The 21531-nt window shown below is 42.3% G+C and overlaps 2 protein-coding genes and 2 long non-coding RNA genes across 4 annotated transcripts; 2 read left to right on the top strand and 2 right to left on the bottom strand.

Moving 5' to 3' along the window:
• Positions 1–627: 627 nt before the first annotated feature.
• On the bottom strand, positions 628–8778 carry adm2b (adrenomedullin 2b). Its single transcript, XM_061823005.1, has 2 exons — positions 8640–8778; positions 628–3101 (listed from the first exon to the last, which is right to left on the bottom strand). The coding sequence occupies exons 1-2, from the start codon at positions 8747–8749 to the stop codon at positions 2732–2734; spliced, it is 480 nt and encodes a 159-aa protein (XP_061678989.1). The 5' UTR covers positions 8750–8778; the 3' UTR covers positions 628–2731.
• LOC133502337 (uncharacterized) lies at positions 3177–5170 on the top strand. The gene is made up of 3 exons (XR_009795456.1): positions 3177–4157; positions 4275–4362; positions 4480–5170. It is a non-coding gene; the product is annotated as an uncharacterized LOC133502337 (long non-coding RNA).
• On the top strand, positions 8048–19149 carry LOC133502336 (uncharacterized). Its single transcript, XR_009795455.1, has 4 exons — positions 8048–8546; positions 8653–8803; positions 12613–12853; positions 18623–19149. It is a non-coding gene; the product is annotated as an uncharacterized LOC133502336 (long non-coding RNA).
• On the bottom strand, positions 10877–19806 carry LOC133502333 (MOB kinase activator 2). The gene is made up of 5 exons (XM_061823004.1): positions 19427–19806; positions 13840–13979; positions 13666–13762; positions 13030–13154; positions 10877–12839 (listed from the first exon to the last, which is right to left on the bottom strand). Exons 1-5 carry the CDS (start codon positions 19501–19503, stop codon positions 12595–12597), a joined length of 684 nt encoding a protein of 227 aa, XP_061678988.1. The 5' UTR covers positions 19504–19806; the 3' UTR covers positions 10877–12594.
• Between the last annotated feature and the right edge of the window lie 1725 nt (positions 19807–21531).

Consider the following 21531-nt stretch of genomic DNA (forward strand, 5'->3'; position numbering starts at 1 on the left):
TGATCATGCAAACGCCAGACAGGGAGTCCGGGATTGAACCCGAGACCTCAGAACTGTGAGGCCAACACTTCACCAGCTGATCTACCGTGCCGCCACTTTTGTTGTTTGCAGCAAAATATATTGGGCCCCATCTGTCCTTTTTAATTCCCTTTAACTTGTTGACAAACTAAAGCAGTAAAAATGCAATACAAATTGTTTCAGGATTCTGATAAACATGCATACATTTTTTTGCATTGTGGAGCATCAAACTTAAAAATATTAGATGACATTTAAAAAGGGCGACACGGTCGATCAGGAAAATGGATGGATGGATACTGACAAAGAATGCTTTCTGTAAAAACTGTGGATGGATGAGGATTCCCCTAAAGTGAACTCCAGCAGCCAGGTCACGAAACTCAACATGTGGTCACTGCAGCTTGAACAATAAACCATTTGACCTATTGTGCAACAGTGACACCACGTGCCCTAGAAGTGTAACTACTAGTAAAAAAAAAAAAGTACTACTGTAGTCTTTTTTTAGCATTTGGCGTACGACCTCTGCGAATAGTCTAAAGCAGATCTCGCATGTATCTCCAGAGGCAACTCCCAGTTAAATTTTCATTCCTCACCTGCACACCCTCACAGTTATTTCAAGAGTGGGTGTTGTTCAAGTTTGTCCTCCATCTTTCATCCACCCATTTTCAAGCTGCTCATCCGCACAAGCGTCGTGGGTGCTGTGGAGCCTATCCCGGCTATCTTCGGGCAGAAGGCGGGGTACACCATGAACTGGTCACCAGCCAATGGTATTAATTTTTGTGTTGTATTTATCCATCTATCTATTTTCTTAGCTGCTTATCCTCACAAGGGTCACGGGGGGTGCTGGAGCCTATCCCAGCTTGTCAACAGGCAGGAGGTGGGGTACACCCTGAACTGGTTGCCAGCCAATTGCAGGGCACATAGAGACAAACAGCCGCACTTACAATTACACTTAGGGGCAATTAAGTGTCCAATTAAAGTTGAATGTTTTTGGTATGTGGGAGGAAACACACACAGGCACAGGGAGTACATGCAAACTCCACACAGGCAGGTCCGGGATTGAACCCGGGTCCTCAGAACTGAGGCCAACGCTTTACCAACGGATCCACCATGCCGTGTGTTCTATTTATTTGTTTATTAAAAAAAAAAAACTCTCATCCTAAATGAAATTTACGATTTCCTTGTAAAAATCAGGATTCCATGATAAAAATGCCAAAATGCATAGTTCATAAAGCTTTGTATGACTAGATTGTTTTTAATGCATGTCTGAAAAAGCACAGCACCCCACTTCACTGCCTTGCCCACCACCACCACAAGTTAAATGTCAATTTCGGCCCTAAAGTTAAATAACAATGCTTTAAAAGTCAAAGTCAATATGGGGCCCAATGGAGGACTTCCTTTAAAGCGCTTCATCTCAAATAGCAAGTGAATCATCTTATATACTAGAATTAAAACAGCTCAAATGCGTACAATTCGAAGGCCAAGAAAAATCATTAAGGAAGGGGGCTCTGATTGGTGGTAAGTACATGGGCGGTTCTTTTGGCTGATTATCTAATCCTTTTGTGTTTGTGTGTGTGGTCTGGTTGTTATAATGTAGGTCAATGTCAGTTTCAAAACTGCCAAAGCAGGGAAAATGTTTTGATCCCAGTTATTTTGCTGGTTGTCACATGGGCCAAAGAACAACATTTCGGGCTTACAGTTCACTCGCATAGTGGTCAGGTTGTACAGTTGGATTCCTTTTAGTTGGCACGTGGGCCAGGGAAGAACAATTTTGCCACAGTTATGGATAAGGTTGTGTGGATCAAGGAATTTACTTTAAAGTCTGCTTGAAATCGGGATTAAGTGGAGACGTGGCCAACCAGTGTGTTGGGGGGGGAGATTGCCGTGTGTGGTAGTTGACAGACTTTTTATTTACTTATTAATAATATAAATCTTTCAAGACAGCAAAATTTGTCTTACTCTCACAAAAACAACAAAAATGTTCCCCTAGTGGTATCGTCAAATATGCTTTACTGACCCTGACAGGAGTGAAGAAGAACAGAAATTAATTGTGAAGATCTACATGCTAATACTGTACACATCCTGTATTTTATTGGACAGGCAAGTAAATCATGGGTGGGCAAACATTGATGCTCAAGAGTCACATTTGATTTGTAAAATTAACTATTGAGCCAGGTTACACAATAAATAAATAAATACATCGCAGATTAAATCAGGTTACTTGGTTTCAAAGAAATATATTTAAAATCATTAATACAATGAACATTAAAATAGTTTTAATAATATAATTTACATATATTTTAATTATAAGAATTAGTTTACATTTAAATGTAAAGTTGGTGAAGAATATTTCTTATAGTTTAATGATATAATTACAAATTATAATCATTACAATTTATGAAACTGATTTGAAGTAAAAACTACTCTGTGTATTAATACAACAAATAATAAAGGACTTTTAATGTGAGCCGGAATAAGGAATGTAGCCAGGTGTATGCCCGCCCCTGACCTCTACCAAATGATAAATTCACTAAAACACAAAATCGTCATCATTAGTTGCATGAAATCCATCCATCATCTAAATGCTTGTGCTATTCGCCTCGTTAGACTAGATGATATTTCAATAATGTACACCACTCAAAAAGTAGGGATTACTTTTCAGGTGATACTTGAGGATGAACTGCAAATTAATAATGAAATAAAGTAAATCCAAGCATCAGCCGTAGCTGTGGGGACTGCGAGGGTTGACTGGGGAGGAGTCTTCCCTGCCGCTGCGTCCAATCAGCTGGTAAAGACGGTGGCTGAGGTTCTGCACCTGACAGGTGCCCAGGACGCAGCCCGCCCTCATCAGATGCCCGTGGGCCCTTCGGCCGCCGGCGTGGCGGCGTCCTCGGGACCGACCGCGTGCGCCCGGCCACATTTCCTCCTCCAGTTCGAGGAACCTTGGCGGCGGGCCCTTCTTTAGGAGGACTCTCCAGATGAAAGTGCTCTCCCCCAGGGTGATGCTGTTGTCAAGGGCAACAGACTGGTGGGACGTAGGTGGCATTGTGAAAGAAGGCGACACGTGTTTGGATGATCTGGGTGACCTGAAAAACACAATATTAACGCTTTATGCATTTTGTGGGTGCTGAACACAACCCTCCCAAAAGTCAGCTGTAGAAAAGACTTTTTTTAAAAGTTCTGCTACTGGTCTATAAATCACTAAATGGTTTAGATCCTGTATACGTGAAAGAAACCCAGTAGGGCTGTGAGATTGACCGACCCGGGTCAAACACTGCAGTGCAGAGTCCAAAGCAAACATCGTGAAGCAGAATTTAGCTGTTATGCTGCACAGAAGTGGAAAAAGTTACCAACATAAATGATGTCAGACCCAAAGTGTGAATGTGGTTAGGTCCAGGTTTAAAACTCTTTCTCTTGCTTTTTAGAGCACTTCCAATTATTTCTTGCAATCTTTGCTATTATAATCATACTCTCTTTGTTTAAAATGTTTATAAGCTGTGTTTTGCAATGCTTTTAATCATGTAAAGTACACTGAGTTACCTTGTGTACATTTTTGGGCAACTAATTGAAGAGCTACTGAAATAAAAATAGCAAACCATAATAAACCAAGCATAGGCAGCGGTTCATTGCAAATCAACACATGAAAGCCTTTCTCAGAAGTTATGACATTTGACTGATTATTAAGTTAATCATCTTCACGAGGCCCAAGGCCGCTTCATCAAAAGATAAATGACTAGACCCAAAATAAGACTTGAGGACCTTGTGTGTTATGCGGCTATTACCGAGCATCCATCTTTCCAGTTAATCAGCAATAGAATAGGAGGGTTGCACTTAGAGCAAAAAAAAAAGCAGACTCCTCCACTTAAGAGGGAATATGAAGTACTTTCCTTCTGACCTCCCTTTGTCCATGACAAATATCGCAGGATCCTTCTCAAGGTCAACGTGGATTGGCGTACCATCTGCAGTGATGCAGATAGTGTATCGCTCTGTTGTGGTCCAGAAAGAGCTGAGCCGAAAGGGTTTACAGTTAGGATGCATCCTGGGAGCCTCCCCGGTGGGATGTTCTATAACTGGGCCCGTGTAGGCCGGAGGGATTTTGTCCCCCAGTTGCGCGAGAAATACCTCAGGGTCTCCCCGGAAAAGTAAGAGAAAGTGACTGGCAGAAGGGAACTCTGGCCTTCCCTTCAATGGGTGGATGGATTCCAATTTTACTGTCAAATTTGTTTACATCACAACCTTTGCTTGTTTGTTTGTTTTAGTGTGAAAATAGAGCCAAGATGCCTGTAAGCTTCATCCTGTAACAAATCCTGACTGGTATTCTGAGCTCTCTTCTGGCTGAAAACATAGGTACTCACTATCAACACACACAAAAACTCACATGTATTTTGCAAATATCTCCGTTAAATACCCATAACGTACTATTAAGCAATAATGAAGCATATTTTCCCCCTCTGACTTTCATAGTCACAGGCTGGAGCCGACTACACCTTGGAATGGTCACCATTTGTCTGAGGGCAATTATGAATGGGGCATTGAGTAGGAATTAGTCCCATGCTCCGTTTCATTTTTAATGTCGTCGTCCGGAGCAACGATGAAATTCTGAAAGCTGGGCAACCCCATAGAAGCCACAAACAGCCAAAGAAAGAGCAAAGCACCCCCAAAACATAAATGTGCATCTTCCATGTTTACCACTAGGTAAATGCAAAATGAAACGTGGGCTTACAAAGAAAAGAACACCGTGCCTCCTTTTTAAACAAGGGAGATATTGTGTTGTGATACTGGACATACAATACAAAAGTACTCCCAGTTGAAGTTTACTGTGAAATGTACACACAAATGATAATTAAACAGCATATTTGAAGACCAAAACAATGGTAACAATGAAACCACATCATTTTGTGTTTGGAATGTGCTCTTGCTTAGTGTTAATATAATGGAAAATGCCACAGACGTGCTAACTGCCATAAAATAATTGCTATTTTTACACATGCAGGCCGCGTGGGAACAATGACTATTACTGGAGCTAAATTGAGGACCTTCTCTGTCACATCTTCTTGGACCTAATTCAACATTTCTACATGTGGACCTCAGTGCTGCCCGACATAATGTGACACAACGTAGTACAACACCGAAGGTGCACAACCCTAAATTCAGATTTGCCTGTACATAGTAAAAACCCATCAAAAACCAAAAACAGCATACACCGGGGTGGAAAAAAAATAAAGTGAGATATCACGGGGGAATTCTGTCTTTTATGAAAAGAAGAGCCCAAGTATGCTGTCTGTGCTGTGGTACTGCATGCGTAAGTCCGGTGTGGCAGAGAAATATGTTAGAATAGTACAGGACATGTATGAGGACAACAGAACAGCGGTGAGATGTGCCGTAGTTGTGTCAGAAGAATTTAAGGTGGAGGTGGGACTGCATCAGGGATCCGCTCTGAGCCCCTTCCTGTTTGTGGTAGTAATGGACAGGCTGACAGATGAGGTTAGACTGGAATTCCCTTGGACCATGATGTTCGCAGGTGACATTGTGATCTGCAGTGAAAGCAGGGAGCATGCAGAGGAACAATTGGAAAGATGGAGACATGCACTGGAAAGGAGAGGAATGAAGATTAGCCGAAGTAAAACAGAATATATGTGCGTGAATGAGAAAAGTAGAGGGGGAAGAGTGAGGCTACAGGGAGAAGAGATAGCGAGGGTGGACGACTTCAAATACTTGGGGTCAACAATACAGAGCAATGGAGAGTGTGGTCAGGAAGTGAAGAAACGGGTCCAAGCGGGGTGGAACAGGTGGCGGATGGTGTCTGGTGTGTTATGTGACAGAAGAGTCTTTGCTCGGATGAAGGGCAAAGTTTATAAAGCAGTGGTGAGGCTGGCCATGATGTATGGATTAGAGACGGTGGCACTGAAGAAACAACAGGAATCTGAACTGGAGGTGGCAGAAATGAAGATGCTGAGGTTCTTGCTTAGGGATTAGAAATGACCTTATTTAGAGGGACAGCCAAAGTTGGATGTTTTGGTGACGAGGTTCGAGAGAGCAGACTTAGATGGTTTGGACATGTCCAGAGGCGAGAGAGTGAGTATATTGGCAGAAGGGTGCTGAGGATGGAGCTGCCAGGCAAAAGAGCGAGAGGAAGACCAAAGAAAAGGTTGATGGATGTGGTGAGGGAGGACATGCGGACTGTGGGTGTTAGGGAGGAAGATGCATGAGGTAGGCTTAGATGGAAAAAGATGACACGCTGCGGCGACCCCTAACAGGACAAGCCGAAAGTAAAAGAAGAATCCTCCTTCCAGTGAAGCTTCCCCTATTTTGAGCGCTCCGGATGAGCTTCTTCCCACACACACGACTACCTGGAGGCCCAGAATTTCCTTCCTCCTCCTGGTAATGGCTCTATTTGTTACTTCCCCCGTCACGCTCCTTAATTACAAGAGGATATGTCCATGATTTACTTTCTTTTCTGCTCTCGACTGCACTTGTTGCCAGTGACGGTATTATGTTGAATCCGTCACGCTCGCATCCAACCTCTTCTTTCCCACCAGCCGCTGACTTTCAGTGGATCCCCTGCCGTGCAAACTTTTATGAAGCTCGCCCCCTCTAGCCCCCCACATGCCCCCCCTTACGTAACAGTTTGAGAAGGTCTCACCGTGCAACATTAAAAAAAATAAAGCAGGAAAAGACTATCGCGGTCATAAATATGCGGCTTTTCAATGAAGCTGCATTGTCGCTCGTTGATGACATTCCCATAAAAAACACGTCGCGGTCGACGGGCCCCCTCGCTAAGCACGCGTCCTGGTCCCGAATCCCGCTAAATCACCCTCACCTCCATCTCACCTCTGGGCCGCCGAGAGCAATGACCTCATTTCCCGTTCTCACAACTCTGTTGCGCTCCGCTGCGACGCCTGAGAACCTTTTGTGCTCCTTTTGCACAAAAACCTGTTGATTGGATTCGGAAAAATCTTCACGCAATGGAATTTGAAAAATGTTTCTTAACGTGGGCAATTAGTTGGTACCTAGACTTTTGAATGCCCCAACTTACAAGATTTTCAAGTTCCGAGCCATCACTTGTTCATGTTTTTTTTTTTTTTGTTATTCCTTGTTGTGACCAAAAATCTGAGGTACGGGCGACCTTCTCATATGGTGATGCCGAAAATGAAAAAAAGAAAAATTTTATATTTGACAAAATTGAGTTGAGAAAATATTGAACTTGTAAGTCAAGGTTGTACTGTAATTGAAATAAACTGGGGGGAATAATGAAACTGCTTCCATGACATGATCCTAAAAAAGGAATGAGAAAATGAATTGTTAAAATAATACTAAATAATAATACTACACAATGCAACTCAGTGTATTTGAACTGTATGCTGATCTACAGTATTATCAAGTTTGTTTAATTGGATGATTTATGCTGCACAGCATTTCAAAACAATAAAATATGCCTATTTTTTTTCTCATTTGTGTTACATTCAATGTATCCATATGAGACTAGAAGAGATAGCAATACTGTATACATTCAGAAATGAGTAATAATACTGTAAATTGGCAATAGAAAGTTTTTTTCTGAATTAAAACTCCAGATCATGCTTCGAAAAATATATTATTAAAGCCTATTTTATATAATGTACACTTTACACAGGCGGCATGGTGGAACAGCTGTAGAGCGTAATTGGCCTCACAGTTCTGAGGATCAGGGTTCAAATCCTGGCCCCGCTTGTGTGGAGTTTGCATGTTCTCCCTGTACCTTCCGTGGGTTTTCTCCAGGCACTCCGGTTTCCTCCCACAACCCAAAAACATTAGTTGGACACTCTAAATTGCCCCTAGGTGTGATTGTGAGTGCAGCTCTTGTCTGTCTCCGTGTTCCTTCGGATCGGCTGGCAACCAGTTCAGAGTGTACCCTGCCTCCTGCCCAATCACAGCTGGGAAAGGCTCCAGCACTCCCACGACCCCCGTGAGGATAAGCGGCTCAGAAAATGGATGAAGGAAGGGTACACTTTACTCACCTGTTTTTTGTTTTTTTTTAGATTTTTTTCAGTTTACCAAAGAAAAACTACAATAGATAAACGTCCACAAAATAAAAAAGGAACCTTTACCAAATATCAAATCTTTTTTGAGGTGACCGCCTATTCATAAATGCTTCTTAAAAATATATACAGTCCGTATACTTACTATTAACATTTTACACATTTAGTTTTTGTTACTAAAATGCTTTTCAGTTAATCTACGAGATATTGCAATTAACATCCATAATGTTTTATTATTATTATTATTATTCTTTTTACTCTCTTCTCACAGATATGAAAAAGGCAAATTTGGGGGCCATAATGTTTTATTATTATTATTCTTTTTACTCTCTTCTCACAGATATGAAAAAGGCAAATTTGGGGGGAACCATATTTGGGGTCCTAACGTGACTCCTGTTCCCCCCTCGTGTAATCATTTACACGTCAAATATAATTTACTCCTCATGCCGTCAGGAACTTTCAATATTTAAGACGGCGTCGACGAAGAAAAGCGTCTACATTGTCACGTCACAGGTACATTGAACTTCATGAAATGTTCCTTTTCATTTCCGCCTCCACTGTATGCGCTCAGTTCAAGTCGCGACGGCGTGAGTCGAGAAGTCTTACTTGTGTCTGCTAGTCTGGAGGCTGTGATGGCTCAGCGGCGACCGGGTTTGGGTCTCCAGGGGCAGGAGGCCGAGCAGCAGACACGTCCACGCAGGCAGCAGCGCACACATGACGGCGCAAGGGAGTCACGCGAGCCGCTGGGTAACGCTCCACTACACTACAAGGTGCGTTCAACTCGGGTTTGTGCTGACACAACAACAGCAACTTCTGTCTTGAGGAGGAATTTCTTGTATTTGACTTCTCGGGAGATGACTGGTGCTCTTTTATTGGAGAACAGCTGGAGTCATTCGGGCTTTTTTACTTCCAAAGACTGATTGAGGAGGGAGCGAGACGAGAAGGAGAAGGAGGAGGAATTGGCTTACTGGGTCCTTTAGCAAAGCCCTTAAACAACACTTAAATAACCTCACCACAACACTGGCTACATATACTCAACTGTATTTAATATAAAAATTGTTATGTTCGTGACCATGGCGAAAGTTGAATGCTCTCTCCGAATTAACTAAATTGAATTCATCCAAGTACACTGGTGAGTTGACATATTCTCATTTACAGTATGAGCTGTCACTTGGTTATTTATTTATTTATTTTTTTCTCTTTGTGGTGGGAGTTAAAAGTCGAGATATGTACTTCGGATGCGCTTGACTGAAATGAAAAACAGATGGAGCAGTTAAAGTCCTGTAATGCCCTTGCTTATGGGCAAGGAGACCTGTAGACAGTATCCATCAATATGCTAATGACAAAACAAAATGTTTATACCATGAACTCCTGCATACTTGCCGATTCACCTATTTTCAAATACTTTTTTTGACATTTTCCCCCCAATTTGTCCCACTTAATTTTTGCATTTTCAAGAATTTGGGGGGTTTAAAAGAAGTGTGTGATACAGTAATCCTGTAGCATATCACGGTCCCTTCTTGGTCTAACTCTATTGCAGATTTTTCTTACAGTTGTTAACTATTTTTACAGTTGTATATAGTTGTAATTATACTGCGAATGATCGAGGGTGGAGATATATATCCATGAGATCTGCAGACACATAAAATTTTTCTCCAGCTCATTCTGTATTCAACAAAGTTATCCACTCTTGTTGTCTGTTGCCACACACTTTCGCATGTATTTCCGCATCCTCTTCCGCATTAGAGATGTCTCCATCGAGCCTCTCATCGCGGGGCATTTAAAGGGAATGAGTGGAGGCGTTTTGATTTGCTGCGAATGAGGTCAGCTGTGTTCCCCCCCGCAATGGCCACAGCACCCTCTTTTTAAATAATCGAGCTGACGCGCATCTGCGAAATTCCACATTTACCTTAGTCATGAAAATAATGAATAGAGAAGTCGGAAAAACACGTTTTATAAATAAACAATTACTATCATGAAACAATAAAAGTAATATATTTCCATCAAACAAGTATGAGAATATAGGTTTTAAATATCTGTTAAGTGGTTCTGATAGCGTTCAGGCCAGCAACGAAACCCTTGACCGCCGTCCACTGACTGCCCAGCCCTGGTTTGATGTCTTAAGTTAGTTTATAAAATGTATCTAAAAAAGCACAACCTGTAAACAGGCGAATTGGAGTTGACTCCTGTTTATTTACAAGGCTGACATTTACGAGAGTGACAAAAAATATTTTCACACGTGTAAGTTGATTCTCGGCAGTAGTTTTCACTTCGACCTTTTATTACCAAATGGACACACTGGGGACAAGCTGGTACTGTGAAGCAGATTTAACAGGACGTCCTGTACTCTGAAGTGGTTTCTGTAGTGGTAGTGTAATTAAACTGCTCAATCATTATGTGTCTGTGACTCAGCACTTTGCAGTATTAAACTCTTAAGCTCACTTTCCAATGCCGTCCGCCTCAATTTAGGCTAAGCATGTGCCCCAAAACTCATCCAACACAAAAACATCAACTTTCCCATGGCGAAAAAGGGCAGGGGCCTATCTTTAATGGCATGAGGCCCTCCCCTGCTAGACTGAATAACTAACCAGCAGCATCGGTGGCTATTTGGCGTAATTGAAATCCTTAATCACCCCCAACCCGCTGCACATCCTTCTCATCTCTATCCCAACCCTCAATGGCTGTTTCCCCTTTTTTAGTGTCCAATCTGGCACGTCAACATATTTATTACTTCATTTTATTTTAGAATTCAAATTAAACTTTCGAACATTTCAGAAAACCATTATTATCAAACAAAACATGATCATTAAAGAAACTAATGATGGTTTATGTTCAGTCATCAGTCGAATTGAAAAAAAGTATTTAAAAAATTCTGCCAGTGTATGTATGAGCAGAACTGTCCATATATGCAGTCATAAGTTTACACTTAAAGAGCAAGGTACACCTTTCTTTTAGGTGGTGGTGGTATATTGGCATGAAAGCATACAGCTTTTTCAGAACTTCCATATGGCAACATATATTTCTTGAATGTGATTTTTTTAAAAAAATATTCCCCTAAATCAATGTACAATGAGCAAATTTGACTTTTTACAATTTTGGGGGGTAAAAATGTGCATTATGCACAAGAAATTACGATATGTAGTAAAGCACAATTGGCTTTAAGGGGTACTAATCTAATGCGTATGTAGGCTTCAATTGAACGAAGTAGTTGCTGAGGCTTTTGCCAGCAGGTAGCGCTGTTGTTGCATGATCAGCTTGAGGGAAAAGAAAAGTGTGTGTGCATTGTGGAGTCACTTCCATACCTCTACTCACGCCACAGGAGCATTGTATTTTTCAAATAATACGGACCAATCACGAATACATCACAATATTGTCAGAATCAGTTTTAAAGGCCAAGTATGTAACAACATAAGGAATTTGTCCCCAGCAGTCCGTTTGTATTTGTAAATATAGACATTAGCTAATTTTAGTTAGCTACATTAGCTGAATAAATAACAATATCAAGTCACAGGTAAGTGTTTTAGCTAATGTTAGCCACCCATGTAAATAAGAATATGGTGTGACGGGCAAGTGTTTTTATATGAGAGGGGTTTTGAGATGACTCCAAAGTGCACCCATACTCTATTGGCTTTCGTCAGCACAGGGGTGGGGGCAATTTCCTCCCACATTCCAAAAACTCAAGAGTACATGCATTAGGTTCATCCAGCCACCCATTTTCTGAGCCACTTTTCCTCATGAGGGTCTCGGGAGTGCTGGAGCCAATCCCAGTTTTCATCGGGCCGAAACTGGTTGCCAGCCAAACGCAGGGCACATGGAGGCAGACAAAAGTCACACTCACAATCACACCTAGGGGCAATATAGAGTGTGCAATTAATGTTGCATGTTTTTGGGATGTGGGAAAAAAACGACGCACGCATGGGGGGAACGTGAAAAATTCACACAGATGGGGTTAGTATTTGAACCCTGGTCGTCAGAACTGTGAGCCCAATGCTCTACAGCTGCCCCACCGCGGCACCGCATTAGGTTCAATGATGACTAAATTATCGAGAGGTGTGAATGTGAATAATGGTGTACATGTGCACTGGAAGCCGGTCCAGGTTGTATCCCAAAGTCAGATGGCATACGTTCCAGCTCATTCAGGACCCTAATGAGGACAAGTCTTGTAACAAAATGGATGGATTGGTGACCACTTTGGGAATATGGCATCTAAACAGGCAATACTGTAAAATACATTTTATTTTTCAGACATGTTTCTGGCACAAGAGTACATACAAATACATGAAAATAATTCAATACATCATATAGCAGAGATTATACTGTGTGTGTATCATGCAGTCTTGACAATGTGATATCATACCTTATGGCGGGTGTACATCTTTAACACGATTGCACATTTAACTGGATTGTCAGTTACGTCCGTTGATTCTCTTTTTTTTTTTCTCAATTAAATAATGTCTTGGCTTTTTAATGACCAGCAACATTTCAATCTTGACATAAAGTATTTGGCGCCGGATGCTGTGGACCCAGCTTCTTAAAGCAAACCTTCACGCCATTTATTGTCTTAAGTTCTTCTTTGCAGTCCCAGAGCCGAGATGAGATCTTGCAGTGGTTCGGTGTCCTCGGCATCCAGGAGCGCATGCTGCCGGCAAAAGAGCGTGAGGTGCGTGAAGAGCGTGTTGAGGTGCGGGTGCAGACCCAGGGCTTGCGTCTGCCGGAAGTGAGACCAGTAGATGTGTGCCAGAGTCCTGAACAGCAACAAAAACACCTTCTGTACCAGGAAGATGAAGCCGGTGGGGAACACTGAGCCTGAAATTGAAAAGGTAAGTGCTTGACGGGAATTTGGGGCAAATTCGCTGGTGCATTGTCTAACCTTTATTGAGCCAAGACACATTTTACATGAGAAAAATGTCATGGCACCATGAAATAGAAATGGTCCTTACAGTAAAAGTGAATCAGTACTGCTTTAAAAGTTGGTGCCCAGATTTAGGACCATTACCTGCTTTTGTGGGGAAAACCTCTTCATCTGTGAGCAGGTCCTGAATGTAGGACATGGCGTAGTCAAAGTACAGAGGAGCCGAGCACTTCAGCTTCCTGCCATGGTCATCAGTCCAAACGTAAATTCTTAAAAACACCAACGGTAAAATGCGTAGTCAGTAAATGGACAAGGTATTATAGAAAATTGATGGGTCTATGAACAACCCAGATTAAATTTTGTTCCTTCCAGACATGTATGGCTTGTCTGTCAGTCGAGATGCATCACTTGAACTTCCTTGACACCAATTGCTGTATTATTTTCCCATTTAGACAGGGCTTTGGGAGCCTCTTATTTCGTCTTTGGGAATTTTAGAAAGAACATAAAACACCAAATAGGTTAGTTTTCCACAAATAACTGTGGGTAGGTTCATGAGAAAAAAGCAGACTGCAAATCGATTAGAGTTCACGTAATACTTTTTCACAACTTTCCGTACAGATTCACTAAGTTTAAACTTCTTTTTATGAGGTAGCAGCAACAGCAACTCTGGACATAAAACACAACGTTACTTGAAAAGATTCACCTCACTAGATAACTACAGCGTAAATAACCATATTATCTGACGCCTCCATTTCACAGTGCGTTGCGCCATTAACTCACGTGTCACCCGGTCCGCAGGCGGTCGGGCAGGTGCTGGGGGTGCAGAACTCAGACAGCACGCTGGAGAACAGGTTTATGTGCTTGAAAAACGATACCGCTGTGAAAGAGCGGGAAAAAAATGAAGCGGCACGTCATCGTTAATCAGTGTGTCGCTGCAAGGGAAGAGTTACTCACTGTTGCTGGCCAACCACTCGGCCTTGTCCACGCCGGGCGGCAGCGACGTGAGCGCGCACATGTCCATGTTGTTGATGTGCTGGCTCGCCAACTCCTGCTGGAGGTACGGACGTGCTTCCAGGATGTTGTTGTTGATTCCCCTTTGAAGGACAATGCAGAGGTTATGAAACAGTCAGTAGATGAAACATCTATAGACAACTACGTACGGAGATGTACACTGTGTAACTGAGCAGTGTGTTGTCGGCGCTCAGTTGAGTGCGAGATTACAGTAAATGCACGCTATTTGCTAAGGCTGGGGACCGAGCAAAAAGAATTGCCTACATTAATAGTTATACAGTACAACCTCGGTTCTCGACCACAATCCGTTCCAGAAGGTGGTTCGAGAAGTGATTTGTTCGAAAACCGAATCCATATTTCCCATTACAAATGTAGCTACCGGGACACGTCCGCGTACAGAGGTTATACACAATAACAACGCGCGTCGTGGATCAGCTGGTCGGGCCGCGCTTTATGTTACTTCCGGGTTTTTTCGGCGGCGTGGGAATTCAGGCCGCGCGTGTTATTTCCGGGTTTTGTCCGGGGCATTCGAGTACTGATTTTCATTCAAAAACAAGAGTCAAAAAAAAATCTTGAAATTTTCTGATTTGTTCAAGAACGGAGACGTTCGAGAACTGAGTATTTGCTGTATATATTTTCCACAAAATATGATCTTGAAGCACTTTAATATCGTTTCAAACTGATCTTTAAAGTCTTTCAAGTTTACCTTTAAAATACTATATCAAAGTCATTTTCCTCACCGAAATGAATTGAAATGCCGCTAATCTGTTCCAGCTCCTTCCAGTTTTTTTTCCCTCATATTTTTACCAAGAAAATAGCATTGTTTTATGTAAAACCATCATAAAAACCAACGGAAGACAATGAATGAGCAGGTTTTATAAAGTGTAATAACGCACGGTAGTATTTGATGAGGAAATACCATTTAATAATAAGCCTGATGTTATCCAAAATACGCCTAATGATGACGTATGCAATGAAACATCTGAAGTCGATCAGCAACTGTTCATGACACTGTTTGACTCCCACATTGGATGTTAATTTAAGTACATGTACAGTAATCTTGTGTCAAACTGTCAACATTGCGAAAAAAAACTTTCATCACAGGTGTGATGAGGGTAGTGATATTTTAACATTCTTCTGCAAATGTCCTACAACAATGATAAGTTTAAGGATGCGTAATAAATACACAGTAAAGTAAAACTACCCATCTATGAAGACGCGGAAGAGACATTATGGGTAATTATGGCCGATTACAAATGTGCCATTGTGTATTTTTTATTTTGAATTGGGTTTGTACAATGACATCAGATATGAACCACTTTAAAGTTCCAGGTCACATCTGGAACTTTAAACTAGGTCACAACTCGTCAGTAATGGCAGTTTATAAAACCAGTTTATTTCGTTAGATTCTCTTTTGTTATGTTGTTGTATGATAGTTATTAATGGTGTAGTGGACCACTCGCCTGATTTTGGTGTCGGGAGCTTGGGTTTAGTTCCCCCTTAGTGAGAGTGTGAGTGTAAGTTTGTATGTGCCCTGTGATTGACTGGTGACCAGTCCAGGGTGCCCTCTGCCTTTTGCCCAAAGTCAGATGAGATTCGGCCCCAGCTACCCATGACCCTTAACAGAAGAAGTGGTGTACAAAACAGATGATTGGATAGATGGATGGATGGATGGATGGTGTACAATAGAGTGCTTTTGCCTAGATTAAAAATACACAACCAAATAGTTGTGGTGGTTTTTTTTTGAGAGGGCTTTAACTAATTCATCCATCCATTCTCTCCCCGCTTATCCTAATGGAGTACACCATTACAGCCAAACAAAGGGCACATTCAAACAAACAACCATTCGCACTCACGTTCACACCTACAGGCAATTTAGAGTCCTCAATCAACCTACCGTGGATGTTTTTGAGATCTGCGAGGAAACCGGAGTGCCCAGAGAAAACCCACACAGGCACAAGGAGAACATGCAAACTCCACACAGATAGGGCCGGGATTTGAACCCCGGTCCTCAGACCTGTGACACAGGTGTGCCAAGCAGTCGTGCACCGGGCTGCCTGATAGAATATTTTTCAAGTAAACTGAGTTCGGAGCTTGCTCATCAAGCAAATTAATCTTGTAAGTCAGGGTGTGAATGTATCCATCCATCCATCCATCCATCCATTTTCTTTGCCACTTATCCTCAAAGAGGGTTGCGGGGAGTGCTGGAGCCTATCCCAGCTGTCAATGGACAGAAGGCGGGGTACACCCTCAACTGGTTGCCAGCCGATCGCAGGGCACATAAAGATAAACACTCAAGCACTCACAATCACACCTCGGGGCAATTTAGAGTGTCCAATTAATGTTGCATCTTTTTGGGATGTGGGAGGAAACCGGACTGCCCCGAGGAAAGCCACGCAGGCACAAGCAGACAGCAGATTATTTGCACGTGATCTTGCTTACTTACTATCTTTTCTATGGGGGCTCTCACTCTTAGAAAGAATTAGTCCAATGGTCCGAGTCCAACATGAAGGTCACTGAGAGTATGATTAATCTGAGTTTCCACTCAGTGGTGCAGTTCAGTTGGGCTCTCTCTGAACGATATAGCCTCGCCTGTATTATGTTTCCTCTGTGGAAAGGTGTTGTAAATATTTTGACATCCTAGCAGCCAGACAGTCTAAATTATCAATTACATTATGTGACAAAGGAGAACTACTACACTGACGATTGAGAACATCCTGAATGACAAGAAGACAAAGCGCTCTGATTGCTATCGCGCAGCCATGACGTAATATACCGTAGATTGAAAGTATTGCTGGGATTCCTAGTTGTAATGTTACATGTATACGTTGCTAGGCACACTTCACACAGGGCTTGCTCTTTTCTATTTTACAATTAACTCACAGCAAAAACTTTACTGCTTTCCAGTGAAACCATGTTACACAGTAGCTTGACATATGAGCTCCTTTTTTTTTTTTTGTTGCCATAACTTGCAAGCAAAAATTTGCTACTAGTACTGCATGATGGCAGTGAAAATTTAATTGAAATCACTTAACAACAATTTTTCAAAACAAGAGGCTTCTAATTGCTTTGACACTCCCAGTTGAAGTTTCCTTTCAAGCTAAATAAAACAGAGAATAACATTGCGTATTTAAAACAGCTGCATAACTTTGCATTGCGTCAGGTAAATGCCAAGACACAATGCACAATCCAAAATGCCACAGTCGTGTTAACGATACTGTTATCGATGTTGCGGTGTTATAATCCTTATAACCCAATGGATCTTTGAATACAAATGGTGAATCAATACATGTAGACAGACAATATAACAATGTTCACGATTATTTATCCTGTGAAAAACGATTAATACTGCAGCACCTCACTGAGTCATCCACAGTAGTTCTGAAACGAATTGTCTGTCTGTCTGAATTATACCAACCCCATACTGGAAAAATTGCGCACACCAGAACGAACCCCAATGAATCATGAAGCAAAAGCCAAGTCTTTACAATCTCTTTGTTATTACAATATGTTTTTGTAAAATACTGTATTGTAGATTAAAATTGTTTTGGGTAGTGCTGAACGGCACCACCAATGGGCCATGTGCAGAAGGTCACATGACCCAACTGGAAAACAGGTTGGCGGACTTCCTTTGTGTTCAGCAATAACTAAGATTGCGCCGGTCTGATGACATGATGGTTTGAACCTGAACGAGCTAGAATGCTGTTTTGTTTATCACTAAGCAAGCATCTTTGGACAGAAGTTATGTATACAGCAACATCACTTATTCATACATATATTTTATCATACAGTAGATGCCCGCTAGTTGCAGTGGAGAAGGACTGTGCTGGACCGAGACTAGTAAAAATCTGTGACTAATTGACACCCATTATAATGATTACTATTATTTTAACCCAGGAAATTCTCAAATAAGTGGAGATAATCCACGAATAACCAAAAAAATAAGGAAAAACAATTGGCGGAATACATCGATGTTGTAATCTCTGTCAATGGACTGTCGATTGTTCTACGAGAGCGGCTCCAACTACAGGAGACAAATTCCTTGTGTTTTTTTTATTTAGCAAACTATAAAGATGATTCTGATGTATAGATATGTAAACAGAAATAAAGCCCAAACATCGGATATGGTCGTCTTTGTAAAAGTAGAACATTTCTACTGTTGCTCTGTCCTGGTCTCTGCCAGTGACCCAAACCAGAAGGAAGTGCCTGGTCCTGTTTTGCAGAATGCAGAAGTTGCTCGTGCGCGATATCTGCCCTGCACCACCTATTTTCCTCACAATTTGAGATATGATTAAACTGAGTTGTAAACTCAGTCACTGAACCAATTAAACTTCCAACAAAAGTGGGACTAAAATTTTAGGAAATATAGTAACGGGCTCCTTGGACTACTCGTCCTTGTGCCGCTATAGGTAAAAGTAACCCCTCACTTGGTTAATTTTGCTTATAATCAATCAATTACTTGTTGTTTTAACACTTTTGTTTTGTCGGTACACCAACAACGCTCGTGAGTTATTGTGCCCATCTACACGTTTAAAGTATAAACATTAAAAAGCAAACAGGGGGGGAGGAGGGGCGGCCCACTCAAACCATGACGATAGTCAATATTTAGTGTAACGATTAAAATCACTCACTGAGTTGTTTTGACCATAAAAGAATAGTGTAGTCTCAAATTTATGTTGAATTTAGTGTTCAGTAACCCCAACCAAAGCATGTTTTTGGAAGGAAGGTGGGAGAAAGCCAAAGCGCTTGCGGAAAACCTACCCAAGCTCGGAGAGAACATGCAAACTCCACAGAGAGTCAACACCAGAATCTCAGAACCATGAGCCAGATGTGCAAAGTACTGTCCCAATAGGCTGCCACCATTATATCACAGGTAAGTTGAATTCTCCTCATTCTTCTTTTCAGTCATGCTGCTCCCTCAATAATTGATGTCATTTAAAAAAAAAAAAAAAAGATAGTGTGTCGGGGTTGTAAGGAGGACAAACCTGGGGCCTCTTGAGTGTGAGGCAGATGTGCAAACCACTAGACCACTATGCTATTTTGGTACCCCTTGGTGGAGATTTAAAAAAAAAAAAAAATGCTGCTCAGTTGAAGGAAATGGAGCGAACATCCTGTTCTGCCTGGGCTTCTTTGCCTTGATCCCTTTTCAGGCCTCTGGGCAGATAGCGGCGGTCCACACGCAAAACACACGACGGACCCGCAGCTGGTGTATGCGCAAAAACACACAGTGAGCCCGCCGACTCCGTAGAGGTGACTCGTGTTTACCTTTGCCCGCTGTCCTACCACCGGAGTGGAATCGACACTGCGTATTCAAAGAGCAAACATTTGCAGAGTAAATTCAGCTCCCTGCTTTCGCTTCTCTCTAACTCCTCTGCTGGAGGAATCCACTGATGCCATCATGCAAATATGCGACGCACACACGCGCCCTATCTGGACAACATTCCGGTTGTCTTTTAAAAAAAACAAACAAACAAGCGGACAGAAAAAAAAAACAACAATTGGACTAGAAAGCGTTAAAAGCGCAACTTACAATTTTCCATCACAGACGTCGGGAGGAGCGTTGCCGTCCCCTTTGGTGGCGGTGGGGTAACTATGGCAACCCCCCATGGCGGAGAGCTAAGAGCAAAGCCAGCCCCTCTTTGCCATCCCAAGCACGTTAACACGCACACACATTTACGCGCAACATATGGTAACACAACTTATGGATCCGCACAGCTGGAAAACACACAGCTCCCCCCACCCCTTTTTTTTGACAACTTTGTTAGCCAGGAGGTAAAAAAAAGAAAAAGTAGTCCCAGGAGTTGAAGATTGTTTCCAGCTGTCCAAGTCTTGTCGTGCGTGTGTGAGCGTTGTGTGTGTGTGTGTGTGTGTCTTCTTTGTCTGGAGTCCCACGCCCCACAAGCGCCGCCTCCTCAGCCCGGAGCGGACAGGCAGGTTTCTCCAACACTGGTTGAAAAACTCCACACAACTCCACCCCTTCCCCTCTTCCATAACGTGTGTGTGTGTGTGTGCGTGTGTCTGTGTTGGGGCGGATAAATGCATCTGTGTGAGGAGTAGATACACACCACAAAGTAACGGCGACTCAAAAGAGAGGAGAGACAAACTGCCAGAGCATCGAAAAGTTGGTGGGTTGACGATTGCAGCACAGTGCGCTTCTGGTTCGCATGTCTGCATCTTAGTTCTGTGGTTCTGGGTTTGAATCTTGGCAGAGTAGGCACATTTTCCATGGTCTTGCCAAGAAGTTTGTCAGAAGCGCTTCTGGGGGTGGGGGGCAGTGCCCCCTTAAGGCTCTGCCTGGACCCGCCTGTGTCAACCCCATCCATAAAGTTACTACACAATGGACCTTTCCGACCTGTCAATCACTCGTATAATAATAGCCAATCAGATAGCCGCATTGTCTTAACCCCTGGCTTGACACGCCCCTCTTGTCGTCATTTCACACACGCAATGCTGGTTATCGGTCGCGTGCGGTTGGAAAAATTCACGTTAGGAAGAAAATGGTCCTCAGATGCGCTTGGGGAACGTGCAATTCTGATGAAAGTTATCCGGCGAGGTTACAAGGGGGCCGGATGATTCATTTTCCAAAGCCTAAAACACAGTTGACGAAGTGTCTACGATGGATTAAGGTTTGCGGAAGACAGTTTAGTGTGGAGAATGACAAACAAAAGGCTGTATGTTCGAAGTTAAGTGAGGGAGAAGTATCTTCTCTGAGTTTGATTTCATTATCAGTGCTTTATACATTGCAAGAGAACAACTGTCACTTTGTTAGTGTATCACTGACCTGCTGAATGGAGTGTGTCATGTTTTATGCCGAAGAGTCGGGTTAGGGATACGGAAATGCATGATGTAATGCAAGAGAAATGTTTATTTGCCTATATTGTATCACATCGGACATTTAAGATAGAGCACTGGGTTCCATTACGAGCCAAGTTAAATGAATACACCCACTTACTTATAAAGCCTACAATGATATTACTCGTGATCTTTCCAAGTAAAAAAATTACTCACCCTGCTTAGCATGCGCAGTACGATTCCACTATTTTATCCTGTTGGATTTCAATATGAAGTTTCTGAGGCGTCAAACTTTTTTTGCATCGATCGCCAACGTTTCATTGTAACGCTGACATTGCGTCCTGCTCCGTCCAAAATCTTAATTCTGTGTACATATCCTTATGTGAAATAGTAAAGACCTCTCTGTAGAGCTCTCTTGGACAAGTCCGACGCATTTAGCAAAAAATCATACACTAATATTATCTGGAACACGCGATAGAGGATCCAGTTCAAACCTATTATGTTCAGTCGCCATTTTGGAAGATTGTGGGGCATGGCAACTGTAGCTAAAGGGGGCGGAGCTAAAGATCGCCAGTTGGAAAGGTCCATATTGTAGTAAGACTGCAGGACTAACAGCTCATGTGCATGAAGTGCACACTTACTGAACAATGAAATCAAGCAAGGAGGCGCTACGTTGTTCACAAGCTACATACGTAAAAAAAACTTGTAATACTACAACTGGTGAGTAATAACTGGACAATGTGCGGATAGGGATCCCTAGAAGTCCGTGCCCACTTCTCCCTGTGCTACAGTACATACTAACCGCACCACAAACACAAAACTAAGCAAGCCTGCAACCGTAGG

Source organism: Syngnathoides biaculeatus, chromosome 6 (assembly GCF_019802595.1).
Source record: "Syngnathoides biaculeatus isolate LvHL_M chromosome 6, ASM1980259v1, whole genome shotgun sequence".
NCBI lineage: Eukaryota > Metazoa > Chordata > Actinopteri > Syngnathiformes > Syngnathidae > Syngnathoides > Syngnathoides biaculeatus.

Bases quoted from the DNA above. Each gene is read 5' to 3' on its own strand.
- adm2b (XM_061823005.1), bottom strand. From the start codon at position 8,749: ATGTGTGCGCTGCTGCCTGCGTGGACGTGTCTGCTGCTCGGCCTCCTG. The intron at 3,102-8,639 runs GTAAGACTTCTC...TGTGTTTTTCAG, and splicing joins CTCCAGACTAGCAGACACAA to GTCACCCAGATCATCCAAAC.
- LOC133502333 (XM_061823004.1), bottom strand. From the start codon at position 19,503: ATGGGGGGTTGCCATAGTTACCCCACCGCCACCAAAGGGGACGGCAAC. The intron at 13,763-13,839 runs GTGAGTAACTCT...GCTCTTTCACAG, and splicing joins CGAGTGGTTGGCCAGCAACA to CGGTATCGTTTTTCAAGCAC. The intron at 12,840-13,029 runs GTAATGGTCCTA...TTTCAATTTCAG, and splicing joins GGTTTTCCCCACAAAAGCAG to GCTCAGTGTTCCCCACCGGC.